General features: G+C 46.5%; 1 protein-coding gene across 1 annotated transcript in view; it reads right to left on the bottom strand.

Annotated features, from left to right (window-relative positions):
• The window catches only part of LOC104872724 (disintegrin and metalloproteinase domain-containing protein 20), a 6,874-nt gene extending 2,398 nt beyond the window's left edge, over window positions 1-4,476 (bottom strand). Inside the window, exon 1 of the mRNA XM_010639030.2 lies at window positions 2,302-4,476. Within this exon, the coding sequence (XP_010637332.2) occupies window positions 2,302-4,476 (2,175 nt within the window). The remainder of the gene's footprint in view (window positions 1-2,301) is intronic.
• Window positions 4,477-18,202: the final 13,726 nt, after the last annotated feature.

Genomic DNA, 18,202 nt, shown 5'->3' with positions numbered 1-18,202 from the left:
TCTGGAGCTCGTCAGCGCCGTGCTGCTGCGCTCTGCTGGTTCATGCCGAGTCTGCCAGTCCTCAGAGGGCCTGTGATCTGGAGGAGCCGAGTGTGCCTGAGCCTTTCCCCCTTGTAAGAGTGTGACATGGGCAGTGAGGCTTCATCTGGAGTATTTTTCTCTGTACTGATCAACTTCCTAGAAATGAAAAATCCAGCAATTCATGAATAGGCAATGCAGGGTATTGTGCTAAATTTATCAGCTAGGTTCCCAGGTTTAGCAGGCACAGTGGTCTTCTCCTCTAAGGTCAATGAAGCTCTGCCTGTGTGACAAGACACAGCTTAACCTATGGGAGGTGCTCAGTGCTTTTAGTTTTTGTTGCTCTCGCTGACTTTGTCTTTGAAGTAGCTAAGCCAATAAAGACTGGAAGTACTGAGTTGTTGTTACAAGCAATATGAGGGGGTGAAAAAAAGACTTTCAGTGGTTTTGCAGGGGATCAGGTTTTAAAGCAACACAGCATTAGGATGCGTCACGTGCTGTGAGAAATTGTGGGGAATAGAAGGATGAGACGTCACCGTCAGTCTTTGACAGCAGAGGCTCGAGACCCACACAGCTGTCTCCTCTGCCTGGCCCCGTGACGCCCCCCGCCATGTGGCAGTGCCTTTGCGGTGCTGAGCAGATGCCAACCCATGCCGGCCCCACACTGGTGGACTTGTAAGCCTCCAGCACCAAGGAGAGGCAGAGAACCAGAGATGCCTTTCTGCAAATTTGTCTCGGTTACGTTCGCACATAGCTTTACATAAAACTCTGAAATTTGCTTTCAGAGCTCCATGCTGCAAACGACACACAAAACTCTTCCCTTTCCCAGTTAGATGATGGCATAAGCCTGTTTACTGTGCCATCGCCTGCCGAGGGAGCTGGCCACGAGGCAGGCACACAGGACAGCCTCGTGCTTTCCTCATGTCCCGTGTGCTGTGCTCAGGTCGCCCTCCTCCAGGTGCTGGCTGCCACTGGAGAACCTCGCAAGCTCACTCTTGTCCACCGTGGCAGGTAACAGCACGAAGACAGTGGTTCCCAGACCCTGACTTCCTGGGCTTAGATCTTGGACTCGCCAACCTCCCAAAATTTAATGAGTTGTTTTTCCTGTTCTCAAAATGGATTTGGACAAGATTCTGACATTGTGCTGTTCTCTGGTATCTTGCGCCTAAAAAGGGGCTGGCCAACTGAACGCCTCTGGTCTGGGTTCAGGTTGCTCGCGTCTCCTGGAGTGAGATTCCAGGCTCTGCTCCTTGAACAAAGACTTGAAGGAAAGGAGCCAAAAACAATGACACAGTTTATTCAAGAAAGTAAAGGTGAAGAGCCAGAGAGAACCTGGCTTTGCAGAGTAAAGAGAAAAAGAGGGTGTGAGCCAAGATCAAAGCACAGGCTGCGTCTGGGACACAGCGCGGCCTGGGCTAGCACAGAAAGCTAGGATCGTCTTTCCTGGACTCCTGGTTCCCTGTGTAGTCTCAGGACCCTAGGACCCTCGGAGAACCTGGGAGGACGTCTCCATGGCGAGGCCAGGGTGAGCATCAGTGGACCTGCTGGTGGGGAGGTGGCCCACGTCTGGGCCCTTGCACCTGGCCCCCTTCTGCTGGGAAGGAGTTGACCTTGGCTCCATCGGTGGTGGACAGGCCTGGCCCCGGGAGAGAGCCAGCCCTACAACGCCTGCCCAGAGAGCGCTCACTGTCCTAGCACAGTCCCCCAGGGCGCAGGGGGTAACTGGCAACCACATGGCTCCCTCTTCCTGGACAGGGCAAGTACTATGTCTGCCGCTTTTGGGAGGGGGCCTGTTGGGCCCTGCTTCCTCCCGTCTCTTGGGGGTCTTTCTAAGTCCCCTTTGCTGCCTGCCCCTGTCTCTGCACCATGAGCATCCTCCTAAAGCACAATCTCTGGCTTTGGCCTCCGCAGAGAGGGAGCCTCTCCCTGCTTCCATGACTCCCAGGCTGCCCAGGGCCCCTCCTGTGCTCTCGGTGCTCAGCTCCCATCTGGGCTCGCCGGCTTTCCCTGGCTATGACAAGATACACGAGACAAGCCGCTTCTGGGGTAGAAGGGTTTATTTTGTGTTCATCCCGCAGTGAGCCTCCGCAGCCTGTCAAGGAACACCTGCCGTCTCCCAAATTCCCCCACATGCACCACGGCCCCGGGACACCTGTGTGGATCTGGAGGGCTTGAGGCTTTGCCACCTTTTCTTCTGATTCCTCCGAGGTGTCTGTGTGGCCCCTCAGTGGTTTATCGGGGGCCGGACGCTGACTTCTTTTAAGCTGGCTGAGGCTGTTTTACTTCCTGAACTGTGGCAGTCTTGACAGTCCGCACGTTCATGGCCACCCCAATGAGCAGCGCCGCTATGAACGCATAAATGCGACCAACCATGATTCTCAAATAGTGCACGGGCTCCGGGTTCTGTGTGACTTCCCGCACTGCTCTCGGAGGTGGTCCACTTTCCTCACTGCCACCGGCACCTCTTGATAGGCACAGTGGAGGAGACCAACCTGTATGACAGTGACATTGCCTTTTGTTGTTGCAAACTCCCCTAAAATTACACTTCTCTGGTGTACAGTCGTAGTTTATTTTTTGCACAGTGTTATTGCAGCGACGATAATGACAGTATTTTCCTGGAGCACAGGGAGTACCAGTTCGCACAAATCCAAGGTCCCGAGCGAATGCACCACGGTGCTCATCTAGTCCAAAGCACCAAGAGTCTCCAAGCTTAGACTGATGGAATGAAACATGTTCATCCACCCGGGGAAGGTGGGTTACATTGCTACACTGCAGCCTTCCGCAAAGAATGTCGCTTATTGGACACCTCTCAAATGCGAGTCCTACATATCTCCTGTTACAATGCCCAAATCTGCTGGCCTTTGTGTTCATTTGATAGCAGATATCATCACCCTTTCTGGTGTTTCTTCCAAAGATTTCTCTGCAGTGCATGGTGCGGTCAGTACAGTTTCCGTTGTAACAGTAGCCCTCTTCGGTGCACGGGGTTCCGTTCTGCAGATACAGGTTTTCTGGACAGAAGAATGTGCTTCCACCGCAGTACTCTGGAAGGTCACAGATATTGAGCACGCCTCTGCAGAGCGTCCCTGCAGGGGCATAGGTGCAGTTCCCGCAGCAGACTTGCCCATCGCAAATGCTACCGGGCGTAAAGACACAGGAGCTTTCACAACATGTGTTGTCATAGCACTGCTTGAAGGATCCACAGTCACAATCCTCCTGTCCTTCCTTTTTTCTGTTCCCGCAAATATACTCCGTATAGGTTTTATTATAATATGTAAAATTTTCAACATATAGGCACTCTGCTGACGCAAGTGTAAGTATGTGTGCCAGGTCCACGTAGGAGCAATTGCTGAATGAATCTGTCAGCACAGGGTGTTTGTGCATTATGCAGGTGGCCCTTCTCTGGCACTGGCAATAGCGTTCATCATAGTTTAGACCGAGAGATCTCCCAACCTGCTGTGCTCCTACAACAGATACTGTGAATGTGTGTCTACCCCTCAGACCAAGAAAGACCAGGTTTTGCATACTGCACGTGCTGTACTTGGGTGGAGCCACGTCTAATTCATACGGTCCTTGCAAAAATATTACGAAGTTTGAGGAGCACCCCCATGTACGATAGACAACCCGCATGAAATACTGAGCATAGGGACTCTCTGGCACCCTATAATCACTCATGTCCATGGGGTTGCGCACATCATACACCGTCAAAACAGCGACACTGTACCTCACAGACAGATTTTCAAGTATTGCTTGCACTCCACCAGCCAGTGTCATCATAAATTTCACACACTCTGTCTTGTTGTCATATTTCTTGTATACCTCATGTGTACTTTGAAGATGGCCTGATATTCTGAAAGGATGGAATATATACACTTTGCTAGGGATCCGGGGGCTTGCAGTGGCATTAGCTCCATCGGACCATGAGTGCTCCTTCTCTCTGGGTCTGGATCTAGGCTCTGTCAAATTGACGTCCACCACTATCTGAGACACAATGTGCTCAAAAGTCAGAGACTCCTTGAGGGGCTTGATCTCATAGGTGAGGTCATCCAACTTCATGATGCCTTCCAGGCCTCCGTAGCACGTATCGATGTGGGCCATTGAGTGAGGAACTTCTTCCACATAGCCGATGTAGTGACAGTCCAGAGGGATGTAGGGGTAGTCCATCTGCATGCCACCTTGGTCGTTCTGTGTCACCAGCAGCAGCTGTCTGCTGACGAACTCCGTTTTTCTGTGTAGATGGATGATGTGCCTCTGGCCCCCAAAGCGCAGGCTGTAGGAGAGCCAGCCTGGCACCTGAAGGCCTTTGCCATAGTGCGTGTGCCTCCTGGGAATCACCACCTCAGAGGAGACATAGTGCCATGAGGGGCGGCCGTGGAAGCCTCGGACTGGACCCAGGAGGGCCCACAGCCCCAACAGCAGAAGCAGATCCCTTAGGGGCACGACCGTCTCTACCAAACTCATGCCTGCATTCAGGGAGTCTCATCTGTGAAGAGTGGATACTGGGGGTCTCCTTGCGATGGCCAGGTCTGAGGTTTCCACTGTAACCACTTCACCCCAGAGCAGACGGGCAGAGCGCAGAGGACCTGGTGAGTCTCTGGCATGCGATCCTTTGTGGTCTCCTTGCCCATCTGAAGGGATGAGGTAACAGGCAGGGGCGTGGCAGGTGAGGTCTGGACATTTGCTCTCTTGGGTAGCCGCGGGCAGGGTGGGGCCGAGAATCCCCCTCACTGGATGGTGACCAGGACAGGAGGGCAATTACCTTGGATCCCTTGGACCTATCACACACCTGTGTCTGCTACATAAGCAGCAGTGCTCACAGGCCTGTCTGGTTCGTCTAGGAGGCTTTCCTCCAGTGTGCTGAGAGCCCTGCGCTGCAGCCCACGCTGTCATCTTTTATTTTTCATTGAGTTTATTGGTACTTTTTAGGTGTACAGCACAGTTACACTCCTCATTGGGGTCTGGTACCTTTACAGGACAGATCTTGGTTCTCAGTTTTCCCTATAACTCTGCCCTCCCTTCACCCTTCCACCTTTCCCTCTTGTTTCCATTTCTTCCTTTTCTCATATTGTTTTTCCCTTGTTTCCTTTCCCCTACCCTTCCCACTTCCCCTACACCTTTAGCCCTTTTCTTCCTATTTCACATTGTCAGTTGTATATTTTGATCCTTGCGTACACTTTCAGGTTTTTCACACCAGAGAAACTATTCGGTATTTCCACATATGTGTCCTATTTATTTCACTTAATATTATGGCCTCAATATGCATCCATTTTCCTATAAATGATCCAGTTTCTCATTCTTTATGGCTAAGTAGTACTGAACTGCATTTTATAAAAAAACAAAAAAACAAAAGACCCTACACCTTTATCCAGTCTCCAGTTGATGGGGAAATGGGCTGTTTCCAAGTTATAGCGACCACAAGCTGTGCTGCTATAAACATGGGTATGCATATATCACTGTGATATGATTCTTTTAATTCTTTTGGAAAGATACCCAGCAGAGGATAGCTGGGCCAAATGGAACCTCTAATCCTTTGAGGTATCTCCATATTGATTTTCGCAGTGGTTGTACCAGTCTGCACTCCCCGAAACAATAGAGAAGGGTTCCTTTCTCTCCACAATCCTGGCAGCATTTTTTATTGGTTGATTTCTTGATAGCAGCCATTCTTTCAAGTGTGAGGTGGAATGTCAGTTTTTTGGTGTTTTTTGTTTTGTTTTGTTTTTTGTTTGTTTTGTTTTGCGTCTCTTGAATGACCTATGATATTGCACATTTTTTCGTGTATTTATTTGCTGCTTTTAATTCTTTGAGAAATGTCTGTTCATTTCAGATGACCACTTTTGAATTGGGTCTTTATATTTGGGGGATGTGATTTGAGTTCTTTATATATTCTACATAGTAGACCTTTGTCTGAGGAGCAGCTGCTAAAAATTTTTTCCCACACTGTAGGTTGTCTCTGCTCTTCTCGTGGTTTCTCTTGCAGTGCAGAAGCTTTTTAAAAAGATGAGATCCCAGTTGTTGATTCTTTGTGCTAGTTCCTGTGCTACTGAGAATTTATTCATAAAGTCTTTTCCTATACCAATTATCTTCGAGGGTTCCACCTAACTTATCTTCCAGCAAGTTTAGTGTTTCTGTTGTAATATTTAGAACTTTCATCCACTTGGATTTTAGTTTAGTGCATGGTAAAAGATAAGGGTCTAGTTTTAATCTTTGACAAGTTGAAATCCAGTTTTTCCAACACCATTTATTAAAGAGGCTAGCTTTCCTCCAGTGAGGATGGTTGGCTCCTTTGTCAAAGATTAGGTAGCTGAGTATACCTGGAGTTGTTTCTGTATATTCCAATGTATTGCAATGATCCTTGGGTCGTTTTCTTTGCCAGTGGCTTTTTTAGTAGAGTTTCAAGTTGGAGATTATGATACCCCCGTCATGTCTCTGTTGCCTAGAATTGCTTTTGGAATTCTAGGTCTCTTCTGGTTCCAAATTAATTTTTGGATTATTTCCTCAATTTCTGTGAGATATTCTGTTGGAATTTCAATTGGTATTTCATTGCATCTGTATAGCAGTTTTGGTAGTATGGCCATTTTCATTATGTTGATTCTTCCTACCCAGGAGCAAGGGATATCGTTCCATTTTCTTGTATCCTCTTCGATCTCTTTTTTCAGAGATTGAAAAGGTCCTTTTCAATCATTGTAGAGGTCCTTTGCTTCCTTCATTTGATTGATTCCTGGATACTTCATTTTTGGGGATGCTATTGTGGATGGAACTTTTCCCTAATTTCTCTCCATTGAGTCTGTTATTTGTGTACAAGAAGGTTATTGACTTTTTGAGTGTTGACCTTGTATCCATTTACTGCCCTGAAAGTGTCAATTAAGTCTTGAAATCTTTTGGCAGAGTTTTTCTTTGGGTCTTCTCTGTAGAGTATCACATTGTCAGCAAATACTGACAGTTTAACTTCTTCCTTTCCTATCTTACTGCTTTAATTTCTTTTTCATGTCTAATTGCTGTGGCTAATGTTTCCAGAACTATATTGAACAGGAGTGGTAATAGTGGACATCCTTGTCTTGTTCCTGTTTTTAGTGTGAAAGTTTTCTGTTTTTGGACATTTACTATGATGTTGGCTATTGGTTGTTCATAGATAGCGGTTTTCAAGTCAAGATAAACACCATCTCTTCCAGTTTTCTGTAGGGTTTTTATCATGAATGGGTGTTGAATTTTGTTGAATGCTTTTTCTGCATCTGCTGAGACGATCACATTGTTTTTGTCCTTGACTCTGTTAATATAGTATATCACATTTATTGATGTACATATATTGGATCATCCTTGCATCCCTGGAATAAACCTGACTTCATCAGGGCATATGATCTTTTTTTTTTTTTTTTTTTTTTTTTTTTTTTTTTGATACCAGGGATTGAACTTGGGACCTTCCGCTTGCGAGGCAGGAGGCAGCACCACTAAGCTAAATCCCTGGCCCAAACGGGTGAGTTAAAAAAAAATTTTTTTTTTGTATTGGGGTTTGAACTCAGGTCCTTGTGCTTGCATGGCAGGCAGTGGAACCACTGAGCTAAATCACTGGCCCCATATGTTCTTCTTGATGACCCTCTGTATTCCGTTTGCCAGATTTTTATTGAGGATTTTTGCATCTATGTTCATTAGGGAGATTTGCTTGTAGTTCTCTTTTTTGGTTGGGCCTTTCTCTGGTTTTGGAATGAGAGTAGCACTTGCTTCCTGGAATGAATTTGGAAGTATTGCTTCCCTTTCAATTTCATTGAAAAGTTTAAAGAGTAGTAGCAATAGTTCTTCTCTAAATGTCTTCATTCAACATTCTAAATGTCTTGTGGAATTCAACAGTGAAGCCATTAGGACCAAGGCTTTTCTTTGTTGGTAAATTTTTTATTTCATTTTCAATTTCACTGATTGCAATTGGGGTATTTAGAAATTTTTTATCTTCTTTGTTCAACTTTGGTAATTCATGAGTATCTAGAAATCTGTCCATTTCTCCAGTGTTTTCCATTTTATTAGAGTACAGGTTCTCAAGGTAGGTATTGATGATCCTCTCGATTTCTGCTGGATCTGTTGTGACTTCGCCTTTTTCATCCTTAATTGCATGGATCTGAGCCTTCTCTTTCCTTTTTTTGACAAGGCTGGCTAAGGGTTTATCGATTTTATTTAGTGTTTTGAAAAAACAACTCTTTGATTTGTTGATTTTTTTATATTGTTCTCTTAGTCTCTAATTGCACTGATTTCTGCTCTGATCTTTATAATTTCCTCCCTTGCATGAACTTTGGGGTTTTCTTGCTCTTTTTTTTCTAGGAGCTTAAGATCATCATTAGGTTGTTTATTGGAGCTTGCTCTATTTTCCTAGTATGGGCATTTCACTGCCATGACTTTTCCATGTAAAACTGCTCTCATTGAGTCCCATAGATTCCTGTGTGTTGTACTGGCATTATCATTTATTTGTACAAACTGATTTCTTCTTTAATTTCCTCTGCGACCTATTGTGAGTATTGTTCACTTTCAATGTGTTTGTGAAGTTCTTGTGGTTTCTTATGCTATTGATCTCCAGCTTAATGACACTATGGTCTCATAATATACAGGGGATAACTTCAATTCCTTTGCATTTATTTAAACATGTTCTATGACCTAGTATGTGGTCTACTTTGGAGAATAACCTATGTGCAGCTGAAAAGAATGTATATTCTGATTTTGTGGGATCAGACCCTCTGTAGACAACCTATTAAGTCCATTTGTTCAAAAGCTTGGTTCAATTCTAGCATTTTGTTTTTGATTTTTTGTATAGATGATCTGTCTATTTGTGATAGTGCAGTATTGAGATCCTCACTATAATTGTATTAGTGCTTATTTCCCTTAATATTTGTTTGGTATAATTGGGGGCATTAGTATTTGGCACATATATATTTATGATTGTCCTCTCTTCCTCTTGGATTGTTCCATGTGCAAGGATGTAGTGACCTTCTTTGTCTCTCTTAATTGGTTTTGGTTTGAAATTTACTTTGTCTGTAAAGAAGATAGCTACCCCTAGTTTTTTCTGGGCTCCTTTTTCTTAGAGAACTCTTTTCCATTCTTTTACTTGCAGTCTATGAGTTTCTTTTTGAACTAGGTATGTTTGTTGTATACAACATATTGTGGGATTTTGCTTCTTAATCCATTCTGCCAGTCTGTTTCTTTTGATTGGTGAATTGAGGCCATTAACATTGATGGTTATAACTGATATGTATTGACTTATCATTGTCATGTTATTGTCCTGTTGTTGACACTTTAATTTTTCCCCCCTCTGCCTTGGGTTTCTTGACTTGCATATTGATTTGCTCTGTTGGGCCTCATACTGTTGTGACCTTCATTGTCTTTTTCTATGATATTGTTTAGAATTGTTTGGAGTGCAGGTTTCATATTCATGAAGTTTCTCAGGTGTTCTTTGTCATGGAAGTATCTTATTTCCCCATCCATTTTAAAAGAGAGTTTTGCAGAATACATCAGTCTAGGTTGGAGGTTGTTTTCTTTTAGGCTTTGAAATACCTCACTCCAGGCTCTCCTTGACCTGAGGGTTTGTGTTGAAAAGTCTGCTGTGATTCTGATGGGCTTTCCTTTGCATGTGATTTCTTTTCTCTATCTGATTGCAATATTTTGTTCTTCTCTTGGGTTTCCAGGATCCTGACTATTATATGTCTAGGTGTAGATTTTTTTTTTATCATGACTATTTGGAGTCCTATATGCCTCCCTTATCTATGTCAGATTATTCCCCTCTGTTTGGGAAGTTGTCTGTCATTAATTCTGTGAACATTTTTTTTTAATTTCACTTGTACTTTCTCTTGCTACTTCATGGATTCGTATCAGTCTTATGTTATTCTTCTTTGCATCATCTAGGAGTTGTTGGGTTAATTTCTTGTATTGCCTTATTGTCTTTAAGGGATCTCTCTTTTCATGGTCACTGATCTCAATCCTATCTTCTATATCTGAAATTCTATCTTCACATTCATTCATTCTGCTACAAATGCTTTCTATAGAGTTTAATCTCCTGGATATCTTTGAATCTGTTTAATGGGTTCCATTTCTTTCCTATGCTGGACATTCATGGCTTCTATCATAGTCATGAACTCATCTTTTTTTTTTGTCTGTTTCTGTTCTAGAGTCTCTGTCATGTCTTTCATTGTGCTCACCATCTCTGTAGTTATCAGGGAAATTATTTCTGCTTGAATTTTTGTAGAGCCTGATTGATCTGTTTTGTTACTTCCTGTGCTATGAGTTCAGGGTGCCCAGTGGTTGATTGTCATGCTTTTCCACCTCGTATCCTCTAGAATTTGCTGTTCATGAGTGCAAGTCTGTGTCCTTGCTGAAGTTTTTTCTCATTTTTATTTTTGTTGTTGATACTGTTCTTGGTTTAATTCCTGTGTTAGTACTTCAGTCTTCCTGATATAGCTGCTCTTTAGGGTTTGAGTCTTTAATGACTCAGAGACACTCTCATTTTCATAAGATCAGGAAGCACAACTGATTCAATCAGTCACAACCCTTTAGCCCAATTGATACAATGAGCGACGCAATTACATCAAGCACAGCTTAGAAATTGACAATTTGTGGTACTTATTAATCTATCAGCTTTAACTATATGAATTAAATCAAAATCAAGGACCTGCCCAAAATATGTATATAGTACATAAACTCTTCAATATAGCATCTTTACCTTCAGGATGGGGACTGAGAAGGCATTGGGAGGATAGAGGAATAGATAGGTAGAAGGACTGGAGGTTTCCAGTGAAGCCAGAGGATACAGGATGATCACGCAAACTCCAGGAAACTGTTGAAGACAAGAGGGAAAGCCAGAGTGCAAGAACAAGACAAGAACAGAAGAACATACCAGTAGCAGGGAAGCTATACATTGTACTCACTTTCCTTTGAAACTGATGACAGTCACTGAAGAAAAGAGAGTGAAGAAAAAGAAGAAATTCGAATTGGGCAAAAGCAGGAACAAAAAGGGAGATGAAGAATAATGTCGGGGGGCAAGAGATTAGGTGGGAAAAACAAGAAAGAAAAAAGGAAGAATTTGAAGAGTGGGAAAAAATAAAATTTGAAAAATTGAAATTAAACATAAGAGGAAAAGAAAGAAAAAAATTTGAAGCCTCCTTCAAGGTATATCTGCTGTCACAATAGATAACGTGGGCAGCAATATGCAGAACTAAGTCAATTAGTCTCAGCATGCCAATGGCAGACCCCCAAGATTCAAACTGAATTCTGGCTGCAAGGCCCACGTTGAGCTCCCTGACCTGTTGGGTTAAATTCTGCAAGGTTCTATGGCAGGTTCCAGCTGCCCTTCCCCTGAAGATAGTCCAGGTTGGAAGTCCAGGTTGATGGAAGGTGATGATACCTCCAATTTACCAACTAGGGAGATTCAGTGTGACTTTATTGCAGTTGTTTACATCCGTTCTATCTTCTGGAGCTCAGTACAATGGCCTTTATGACCACCTGTGCCTCTGCAGTGTGGATCCAGGTACCAACACAACCATGATGCCTGAGAGCATGGGGGTGGGGGGAATGCTGCAGGGGTACCTGTGTGGCTGGGCAGTCCTCACCGGTCTGCTCCAATGAAGGCCTGGGGTGCTAGGGGTGGAAAAGCAGCCTAGCTCCCCACCTTGGCTGGGCAGTCCTCACTGGTCTCAGCCCATGCTGTTGAAATAAAGACTCGTTTGTAAACATGCTGCTGAGTTGTTTCTTGGGGATTGTGGGATGAGAGGGTGTTGCAAACCTCCTGGGGACTCTGGTCCTCAACTAGTGTGGACGGGAAGGAGGGTCATCTCAGAGCACTTAGCACAGGGGCGGCTACCATAGAACATCTCCACAGACCGGCAGCCCCCCAGATGAGGGGCAGAGGCCAGCCTCTTGCAGGGTGGACCCATGAGGAGCCAGCCAGCTGCAGCCACCAGTGGCAGTGATCAGAAGACATCTGTGTTGCCGGTGGCCAGCCGGCCTTATCCTGGTGACATTGGGCAGTACTGCTGCACATTTCAGGGCGTGATTTTCCTCTCAATCAAGCAAAAGCACCCTAGACAGTGTGCCAATACTTTTATATTAGCAATTGACTTCTGTCCTGAACTATTTGCTGTTTTCCATCTACAGTGGACCCTTGAGTTACAACTGGCCTGACCTGGGCTACGACTGGAATTTTAGTTTTAACTTGGGACCAAAAGTTATAGTTACCACTTCAATGCCAACCACTGTGCTTCCAGATAGTCTCATATGCAGCTCTAACCCTGAGAGATCTCTGGAAGGATCGTGACAGCATCCTCTCCTGTGTGGGTTCACTGAGATATCCTGGGCCAGTGTCTCTCTGAGGACACTGAGATCTGCCTGTGTGCAGGAGAGAGACATTGAAGGCTGTGTAGAGGAGCCTGAGCCTTCACTCTCCAGCTTGAGTTACAACCAGCCCTCATGAACGAAGTGAGTTAGTAAGTCAAGGGTCTACTGTACCTATTTTTTCTGTTAAGGTGTTACTTCATCTTGCTTGGTTTACTGTCTCAGCTTTACTATTCACTTCAGTGTGCATTTCCTCTAACTCCAATCTTACCTGTTGTTTTATGGTTTGCTTTGTAGGATAGACCATTTACTTCTCTTAGTGGATTATTTGTTTTATTTGAGTTAATATGAATATTTGACTGATGAAACTTGCAAACATTCAAATCTCATTTAACAGGAACTTGTTAATATTCCACTTGTAAGTCTGGCTCATACCCTGACTCCAGTCAGTTTCGATGACTTAATATCCACGGATATTTATGAAGCCCTGTGCACTTACACACATCCCTGTCTAGCAGAGAGTGGCAGTTTTCCCTGCTCAAGTGGACTGAGGTTTCCTGGACTGCAGACTTGGGCTCCAGTGTGTCTGTATATGAAGCAAGGAATCGAGTGCTGCATGGAGGAGGTGGGTGCTGCGTTGGTGCAGAGTGTTGTGCCCAACTTGAGAGGCGCATTGTGCAGTGTGGGTCTGGAGTGGATATCTGCCAGAGCATAGGATGGGAGCCAAGTGCAGACCTGCCTGAGACTCAGCCCCAGCACGTGTGCATCTCTCCAGAGAAGGGCCACTCCTCCTCACTGTTCTGCCCAGAGAGGCTCCCCAATGCCCAGCAGCACAGCGTGCCCCCTCATGCCCTGCTCCCTTGAGTGGTCTGCACAGTCACCTGCAGTGACCAAGTGCGGTGAGGGCCCTGAGCCTTGGATGCCCACACCACAGCTTCTGCCCATCAGTGCCAGCAGAGTGGGCAGCAGGGAGCCCAGCACAAGTGCTCAGCCCCCGACCCACCGGCTCCCGCAAGAGCTTCTGGGCCTGAATCCCTGATGGGGGTAGATGGATACTGTTCTCTACCCAGGCTGCTGCTGCATCATTCCCTGACACCACAGTCAGGAAACCTGGCTGAGAGAAGGGTTTTCCCCCACCTTACTGAACAGACTGAAAGAATGGCAGGGCCAGAGTGATCTGGCAACCTGTGTGCCATGGTCCTCAGGGTGGAGGCACCGAGGTCAGAGCAAGGGTTCTGCCCCATGTACATCAAGGACTCCTGTGGCTTCCTCCCACTCTGTTCTCTTCTCAGTGAGCCTTGTGTGTCTAAGGATGGCAGCTCCATGGGTCCGTGCCCTCCCCTGTCCCTGTGAAGGAGCCACCCAGGGGAAGCTGTGCCAAGTGCACTCAGCTCACAGGCCTGGCTGGCGCTCATGGGTGGCCTCCAGGCACAGGGATGTGCCAGTGGTGGCCACGAGTTTGGGGCTTGCAGGTGACATGAAGGGAAGGCCTCTGTCCCTGTTTCCGGATTCATAGTGTGCAACTGTCTGTAGCATGTGTGTGTTCGACTGGGAAGGCCCTGTGTGGGTGAGAGCTACCCCATCCTTTAGTGTTCAGCGGGTGGCTGTGTCTGAGGGCCGCCCTGGACAGGGAGACTAGGACTGTGGGGCAGCTTGGGTGGCACCAGGACGCGGCTTCTGTCCCCACATGTATTTGCACACGTCAGCTTTGTTCCAGGGCAACCATTTCAGCATATTAAGTTGCTGCTTGATAGAAGGTCTGTTTAGGGAGATGACTTGACCTTTGGTATCCCAGATCAGAGATCGGAGTAATTTCAGATGCTGGAAGTGGGTGTGTGCCCGAGCTCCAAGGGCTGAGTCAGGAAAGCTCCCAGCCTGGGAGGGTCGCCATCAGGAAGGGAGAGACACTACAGTCTCATGGCGTGAGCCCCATCTGGAAACCCTGCCATGACAACCCTCCCAGAACGCCCTGGCAGCCCATGTGGGGACACGCCCTGCTTGCTGCCTCTGAACTCCGCCATGCCCCTGGCCCCTGAGGAACTCTATACTCCTTGTGTGCTCACAGGTGGGCTGGCCGCTCAAGAGCTCATGGTCCTGGCTTCCATAAGTACCTTTTGGAAGGGGAACAGGACCTGGTTCCTTAGGATGGTTCCAACCACCTGGCGAGGGAGCCCACACATCTGTCCCATGTGGAAAGCTGGGGGCGTTGGTTTAAAAGAAGTGCGTCCTGAAAACTCATCTTCCCTAAGCCACTGTTGTGTGAAATAAAGCTCTGGTATCGAGCTGTGCCACTGTTTTGTGATGTACTTGTCTTGCTCCTCTCCTTGCATTTGTCAAAGAAGTGTTGGTGGAGATGGGAATATTGGTTTCCCTTGAAGAGTGTGGGACTCGGTGCGGTGTCGCCAGGACATGCGGGAGATGAATGAATGTTGATCACCTGAGCCACAGCCATTCCCATCTGGTGGGGGAAGCAGCAGCTGCAGGGCTAGGATGAACCTCATGGCACCTAGGGGCCCATCGGACTCTCAGGGAACTGCTAGTAGGAGAATGTCCGTCATGCAGTCCTGTGACAAGACATGGTAGCGATGGTCACCACTTTAGGCTGGAGACAGCTGCAGGGAAGCCTTTGTCCCCTCTCTCCCTGGATCCCTGGCCGAGCTCTCAGGACCGCATCATCTTCCAGGTAGTGGGAAGGCGCTCAGCAGATGGGGTCCTGAGCCCCTCACCTCCTGCACAAGAGGGACACACAGATGCTGGGGGACTCGGGCTCCAGACATGGAAAACACCCATCTGTTTCCCCAACCCGCTTCCTGATCCTCTCCTTGCCCAGGCCCAGGTGGGAGGCCTGGTGGGAAAAGCGGGTAAAATTCATAGGGAAGGCAGTGTCCCTGCGGCCAGCTCCCCATGGCTGGCAAAGGGGAGTCTTGGGCCAGTCATGGCGTGGTCTGCTCTGCTCCATGAATGGGAGGTTGTGCCAGAGGAGGCAGCAGGACGCCTTCCATGCCTGTGTCCCCGGGCTGGGCAAAGCCACTCCCCCACCCCCACAGCTGCCACTTTCTACCAGGAAGGGTTTGAGGAGAAACCAGGCATCCCCTCCTAAGCAAGAGAGGCTCCCGACACAAGCACCGCCAGGAGAGGGGCATGGAGCTTGTGCCAGGCTGGGCTGTCCTGGGGGTTCACACACTATAAGGCTGCGGCCCATCCTGTCACTGACACTCAGGTTCCTATGCCCAGGTTCCTTTGCTCCCTGACGACCAAATGAAAGGAAGACATATTTTGGTACAAAGGAAACAGGAGTTATTCAGAGGTGGCTCTGAGGAGAGGGAGGCACATTGGCCAGGTCTCCCACTCACAGTGCACGGTGGGTGGGGTCTCCTGTGGCCTCCACACCTGATCCCTCACTGCCAGTCTCCTCCCTCTAGGGGCCACCACTTGCATGTTCTGTCATGTGTTTGGGGCTAGGAGAGGAGGTTACACGCTCAGCAGGTGCATTAAAGAAGGTGCTAACATCTAATGGAAAAGCTATCTTTAAAGTTCTATATTGCAGTGCCAGTCAGTCTCCAAAGTTAGAGATCATGAAGTCTAAAGGCCTGTACTTCCAAGTGTGAAAATACAGACACTTAAAATTTTATTAAATAAAATTGATTTTATCTGGGCATGGTGGCACACACCTATAATCCCAGAACTCAGGAGGCTGAGGCAGGAAGACCACCACCAGTCTGAGGCCAGCTGTGGCCCCACAGTGAGTTCAAGGCCAGGTTGAGCTACATAGAGAGACCTCACTCAAGAAAACAAATTCAAAATTGACTTTTATCTACTAGCTATTTTCCGTTTTTCATTCATCTTTTGATATTCTTCATATCTCAATCGCAGGAAGGTTCTTTCTAGCAAGGTTTAACTTTCATGTTTTACTCCATCTGTAGTCAGGTGGCTCCGCAGGACCTGAGGTCAGTGACGCTGTGGCCAGGGCCCTGTGGGCGCAGAGCTGGGGCCCCGCCTGGCAGCCACGCTTCCCCCACACGCATAGCGCCTTAGGCGCACGTCAGGGCTGCGGGTTATGAATCGGGCTGCTGCATGCCAGACCAGCACGGAGCAGCGAAATATTCATGAGCTCTGGGCTCTCCTCACCTTGCTCTGAGGCCTGAGGCAGGTTAATAGCAGCAGGGACCAGGAACCCAGGAACCTGGAGGGCAGGAGGGTGGGCAAACAGAGAGGAGCCCTGGCCTGGGTCCCCGCCGAGGACAAGCTGAAGGCTCTCGTGGCAGCTGTAGCCTGGGAGCTGAACCAGCCCCTCCCCAAGCTAGAGTGTGGCATAGGATGCTGGAGCCAGGCAGCCATGAAACCCTAATGGGGAATTAAACCCAAAGATCCCGGAAGAGAAGCACGACCTAGAGCCAGGAACTCTCCATGGAGTCCTTAGGAGACTGACCCAAGCAAAGAACTCCAGCAGATAGAACTCCGTTACAGGGGGCAGTGAGGAGGAGGAGGAAGGTGTGCGTGCTGGGAACACCCCCAAGAGCACGTGCTGGGTACGAGGGTGCATGGGTAAAGGAAGCGGAGAAACACAAGACCCTGACAGGTGGTTTCTAATCAGGATATGCCTTGCAGAATCTGCACATACAGCTTCCAGGCAGAGTGCACCCTGCAGGTAGACTGCACTGTGTTGGTACTGAAGATGACCTGCATGCCCAGGACTAAGGAAGACGCCGGGAAGTGGGAAAGGTGTAGGGCAAACTGAACATACCGAATCTTTATTTTCAAACATTTAAACTGAAAATTATAACACTGAATTTTTAAACTGATGAATCATATACATATATAATGCCTTTGAAGGAGTTTTATATTTTCACAGAAGCAACCCAGTATTAACATTAAAAATATTTGGCAAAGTTACTCATTTAACTCCTAAAGCAGCCTCTGAAAATAACTCAATGAAATATGTATAGAAAGAAAAACAATAGAGCTGGGCATGATGGCACACGCTTGTGATCCCAGCATTTGGGAGGCCAAGGCAGAAGGATCACTGGGAGTTCAAGGCAGGCTGGACTACATAGAAAAACCTTGTTTCAAAAAATAATAATAATAACCAATAGAGAAAATAACTTTCTTAACATTAAAAAGACCACAAAAGGACCGGGATTTAGCTTGGTGGTTCCACCACTTGCCTTGCAAGCACAAGGACCCAAGTTCGATCCCTGGTACCAAAAAAAAAAAGACTGTAAAAGGAAAGGAGATACACAGAAAACAGTGGAGATAGATGGAAATGAAACCAATTCTATGCAGCTCACACACAAGTGTTTAATCAACTATAAAATTGTATAAACATGCAACTGAATTAGGTGAACTATACATTCTAATCAAACTCCAAGAATTGCCAAACTGGACCAAAACCAAGGCATACCTATATTTGTGTAAGTTTTCCATAACAGAGAAACTTTAAATATATAGACACAAAGTGATTAAAAGTGAAAACATATTTAAGATATACCACACAAGTACAAGGTCCAGAGTTTGATCCCTAGTACCCCCCCAAAAAAAACTACACAAACAATTAGCATACGAAGGTAGAGATTACATTGATGCAGATATAATAGATTATGAGAAAAATAATTACCAGAAACACAGAGGAAATTTACTTAATAATTAAGTATTAATAATACACACACACACACACACACACACACACACACACACACACAACAAACCAAGTTATAAACAGGTCTTGGGAATTTCAACATTCCTCTCTTTAATTAACAAAGCAAACAGGAAAGCCATCAGCCATGGCCAGCACGGCCTGAAAGCTGTAGCAGTGTCACTGGAGTAGAGGCCCTGGCTATCTGGGTTACTTTAGCCCACACCTGGAGCACATCATTCTCAGGCTCACACAGAA

The sequence above is a fragment of the Fukomys damarensis genome, unplaced genomic scaffold (genome assembly GCF_012274545.1).
Source record: "Fukomys damarensis isolate Sample0158 unplaced genomic scaffold, DMR_v1.0_HiC HiC_scaffold_30, whole genome shotgun sequence".
In the NCBI taxonomy this organism is placed as follows: Eukaryota; Metazoa; Chordata; class Mammalia; order Rodentia; family Bathyergidae; genus Fukomys; species Fukomys damarensis.
The sequence above is the reverse complement of the archived record's forward strand: the minus strand, read 5'-3'. Positions and strand labels throughout refer to the sequence as shown.